This window comes from Berghia stephanieae, chromosome 15 (genome assembly GCF_034508935.2).
Source record: "Berghia stephanieae isolate SIO BIC M18660-M18661 chromosome 15, UCSD_Bste_1.3, whole genome shotgun sequence".
In the NCBI taxonomy this organism is placed as follows: Eukaryota; Metazoa; Mollusca; class Gastropoda; order Nudibranchia; family Aeolidiidae; genus Berghia; species Berghia stephanieae.
The window spans coordinates 18,421,129-18,426,128 of NC_088374.1; the positions used below are offsets into that span (position 1 = coordinate 18,421,129).

The following is a 5,000-nucleotide window of genomic DNA, read 5'->3' on the forward strand; positions in this document are numbered from 1 at the left end:
CGCATTCGTCTCTCTCGTCCTCGCTTTCGGTGAAGTGTCTCATGCCGCTTTCACCGGAAGCGAGGATGAGAGGCGCATGCGCAAATCCATAGTGACATTCTCTCTCTAATAACTTCTCCGCCGGTGATGTCCAATCAAGGGACGCTACTCTTACGCTAATCTCATTCCCTATTTAATTTATGTACGTTTGCGGCCATGTGGTCTAGTGGTAAAACACTCGCTTTCGAATCGGAAGGTACTAGGTTCGAGCCTCGCTCCGCGCAGAGTTGACTCCTAGAAAAGACTCTTTACTGACATTTTCTCTACGTACTCAGGTGTAAAAAAAAGTACATGGCCATTAACAGAGATGTCTCTGTCGGGAAAAAAAATGGTATTATCGCATAACAGGCGTCATGTCTCGTTTTACGTGTTACGTGTTGCTGTTAGTCAGAGACCCTTTTGTAAAGCGCCTTTGAGCACGTGTAGTGGATATTGCTATGTATAAAAGCTCAATTTTTTTTAAAAGTGTATTTATTTAATCAAAGCGACTAAATCCAATACAACGGTCCTGACATCTACAAAATACAAACGTAAAGAAATGAAGACATCACTAGCTTTAAAAGAGTTTAATTTCCCTCTATCCTTCTCACTCCAATAATATTATATCACCGCATAGTGGTGAGGAAAAAATTAATAAAATATAATAAAATTCCCTTTATTCATCGCCAAGGGGAAATTTGTCTTTAGGGTCCTTTCCAAGGGACGACTGGAATAACCCGGGCGTTAGCCGCAGTGCAGTCGAACCTGTTGTGTGTGAAGAAAAGGCGTACTGCTGAGCCACGTTAACCCCACAAATTTATGGTAGTAAAAATACATTTTAGAATTGATATGATAAATTTAACGACCGTCGGTCATGTAACATTACGTGTTAATTATTAAATTCACAAAAATTAGGTTTTTAAGTAAAGCCTTAATGATATTCTTGAATCAATATGAAGAGTACAAGGGAAAAACCACAGAGGTCCAGTTTTTTTTTAATTTTCGTGACTGCCCCCTTGAGTGATGTTAGACGTCTAAATTCTAAATTCCCACTCAACAGCAATGACATGGAACAAAAGAATATAACCGTTAAAAATTTATGGTTGTAGTTTCTATTTATAAAGGGAAAGTTTATAGTTAAAGCCCTGATATCACTCAGAGAGGGCAGTCACAAAAATGTCAAAACTGGACCTCTGTGGTTTTTCCCTTGTACTCTTCATATTGATTCAAGAATATCATTAAGGCTTTACTTAAAAACCTAATTTTGTGAATTTAATAATTAACTCGTAATGTTATGTGACCGACGGTCTTTAAATTTATCATATAAATTATAAAATGTATTTTTACAACCATAAACCACATGTGACCCACCGTATCAAAGCGGTATTATGTAGGGATCCACTCGAAAAGGAAAATTGAATTCATAGCCACAACTATCCAACTTGGGTTTAATTTCTGTACGTTATGGTGGAGTATAAACACTATTTCTTTCATTGCAAAAACTTCTAAGCTCCAATTTCTCATCATTCTATCTCTAAATTCACTTTTTGGGGTCTGAATCATCCCGACATAATACCGTTTTGAGACGGAGGGTCACATATGGTTGAAGAGAAACAATATACCGACATTTAAAAGACAAAGTAACGATTGAATAAGATTTATCAACAATACAAAGGTATTGTCAAAAAATGGCTCAGCTCAGATGTATTCATAAATGCAAAATATTATAAGAAAAAATGGAAAAGTTATCAGAATATACGATTCTTACACTCTTGCTTTTTGGAAACCCAGACGTGTCCTCAACCATTACACGAGCTTGCGTGTGTGAACGGATTTCCAATTCAAAAAGGCAACAATGTTAGAAATAGTTTAATCTAGCGACCACTCAATCGACTCCTATTTCGTAATCTTTGAATAAAAGACATTTTCAAGAACACATGTCTCAATAATACATATTCTTTTAAAGTAACCTTAATTTTAGTGAAATTTACGCTTGGAAATTCGACGTCAAACATTATTATTGTTGTAAACATGATATCATTACGCGTTATTATTTAGGGAGAGGGGTGGAATGAATCAAGTTTAGTGAGCTTATCATTTCACAATTTAACATAGAAACTGTTCACATATAGAATAATACAGTTTAGTCTATTTCATTTGGTTTATCATTTCAAAATTTAACATTAAAACTGGTCACATATAGAATAATAAAGTTTAGTCTATTTCATTTGTTTCATCATTTCAAAATTTAACATAAAAACTGGTCACATATAGAATAATACAGTTTAGTCCATTTCCTTTGCGTTCATCATTTGAAAATTTAACATAGCTACTCTTCACATCCACAGAGAGCCCTTTCAGAGACGCACCAGTTATGCATTACTCTTAAAAAACACATGTTTAGAAATTTAGCCAGAAAACTCGTCCTTCAAATATCGATCGATTTAAATGACTTTCATCTTGGCAAATACATTCAAACCTGAGACTTCGCGAAGACCACATAGCCGTAGTTTATTGCGTCTTAATGGCTGTCATTGAGAAATATCAATGCGCCATACAAAAAATATATTATAACAGCTGTCTTATAACCTCTTTTTACTTTTGTCTTCGAACAATCTACATTTGTTTGAATTCTTTCTTGAACCTCGAACTCATAGTATAATAAAAGATGAAATTGTAACTAGAATTCGCCATTTCTAAGGTTCCATACAAAGAGAATAATATACTGAGAATAAACGGAGAATAAAACACAATACCACCTACAATTAAAGAATGATATAGGACTTGTGGAGAAAAACACACTTAAAAAATGATGGAAATAATAACCAACATACGCGTTAATTTGATTTCTTTGTTTGCCTTTTTATAGTTTTCCTTTTGATTTGAAATATTTGCATTCTTGTTTTTTGAATTGTGAATTTGTTTGGAACTTGTAACCTTAATGATAATAATTGTATTGAATAACAACAGAAAGAAAATGCACAAAGGTTGTATGATAATTGTGTGAAGCCTTATAAATATATATTTATTTTGATAAAAAAATAAATAGAATTGTACAATTTCAAATCTCAGATCGTCGTCGTCAGTTTTATACCATTTGAGACGATGTTCAGCCACGGCGTCCAGTTGTAAAAGGAAAGTTGCAATAAAAATAATTAATAAAACTAGGCAGGAACGCCCTGGTGAGAAATTCGTTTTTACTTTGAATGGAAAAGTCACGCTGATCATTCGTTCAAAGGCTAGAAAAACCAATGCCCAGGCAGCAAATTGGCTCAACAGTGGGAATGGAGCAGTTATCAGAATATTGAACGTAGAAAGATTAGATCTCAAAATAGGAAAATTGAAATATTGTAAGGTGTACTGTGACGTTTCGAGTAATGTTGCTATTAATCCTAGTACACAATAACAAAAGTCTGATAAGGCAAGACCAGTAAGAATCGACGTACAGTTATCAGCTAAAATACCTTGTCGATAAAATACCATCATGTTTATAATATTTGTGATGGAACCGAATACTGAAAATATTAAAGGAGATACTATTCCAACAACGTAATGTGTAACAATATCCTCCCAAGGTGCCATTCGGTACATTGTATAAACGTCTGGATCAGAGATATGATTACTGCTATTATAAACATCATTATTAATGTTGATATTCACAGAATTGTTATAGAGACCACTTGTATTCCCATGAACGTCGCCACGACGGGGATAGATTATCTGGTATCCATAGAATAATGGCAGAGATTCCATCGTGTCTTAGAAAACAATTGCCGTCATTGCTCAGAGAAGAGATTTTTCTGGATTTGAGGAACTGCTGGCGTCCTGCACTGTACTTTGTATATATATATATATATATATATATATATATATATATATATATATATATATATATATATATATATATATATATATATATATATATATACATTATATTACAATGAATGACATATTCAGTCGGATGGTGAAAAGGTTTGAAAGTCAACTTTTATCAACAATGAGCTCCTGTCATAAATGATTAAATCAACCCTTTGTTGTACATCTTTGTGAAATATCAAAGCTTATTTTCACTTCAAAATACTTATTACAGCTAGTCAAGATGAAAAAGTATGAAATTTGAGAAAAGCTGCTGGATACCTTTCCCATACATCTGACAATAACTTCAAGAAAAATCATCTGATTTAATTCAAATAAAGATAAAAAGGCTCTGGAAAGGAAATTCTTTCAGAAAATGCAAACAATGCAAATCCAAAATCTTCACCTTCCGAGCGGTTATGCACTGTCATGTACTGACACACACATATATTGGAAAACCAACTTTCAATATATATGTATATATATATAATATATATATATATATATATATATATATAAATATATATATATATATATGTATATATATATATATATATATATATATATATATATATATATATAATTAAATACATACAATTCAATTACAAAATTAGTCCCATAATAATCAGAACAAGATTTAGTATTTTTAACATCTAAGTCAACGTAACATGGTACCATCCAAAGTCGACTCTGACATATATAGCTTTTTGTCCAGTTACAGTTCTTCTCAGGTTCCCTCTAGTCCTTGTGCATCGCCCGTCATTCCAGAGAGAGTCACATGACCGAAATATCTCATTAGGGAATGACATTAGCGGAAGAGTATCATCCCTTGATTGGACGTCACCGGCGGAAAATTTATTAGAGAGAGAACGTCTTGTTGATTGTGCGCATGCGTCTCTCGTCCTCGCTTCCGGTGAAAGAGGCTTGAGACACTTCACTGAAAGCGAGGACGAGAGAGACGTTGACGTTCTCTCTGTAAGGTGACGTCCAATCAAGGGACGCTACTCTTCCGCTAATCTCATTTCCTCTACAGTTTTGGCTCCCTCATAGAAAGCCTGCGGTTGTATGGTGATAGTCATGTTGCTTTAGATGATGATAATAATGATGTTGATGATAATGATGATGAT

At 33.8% G+C, this 5,000-nt stretch overlaps 1 protein-coding gene across 2 annotated transcripts in view; it reads right to left on the reverse strand.

Moving 5' to 3' along the window:
• Nucleotides 1-603: 603 nt before the first annotated feature.
• The window catches only part of LOC144960824 (uncharacterized), a 66,378-nt gene continuing 61,981 nt past the window's right edge, over nucleotides 604-5,000 (reverse strand). Inside the window, exon 9 of one of the 2 annotated variants that reach the window (XM_078894186.1) lies at nucleotides 604-783. In XM_078894186.1, coding sequence (XP_078750312.1) covers nucleotides 695-783 — 89 coding nt within the window. In that variant the 3' untranslated portion in view covers nucleotides 604-694. The remainder of the gene's footprint in view (nucleotides 784-5,000) is intronic. The other variant, XM_078894188.1, reaches the window with a different exon arrangement.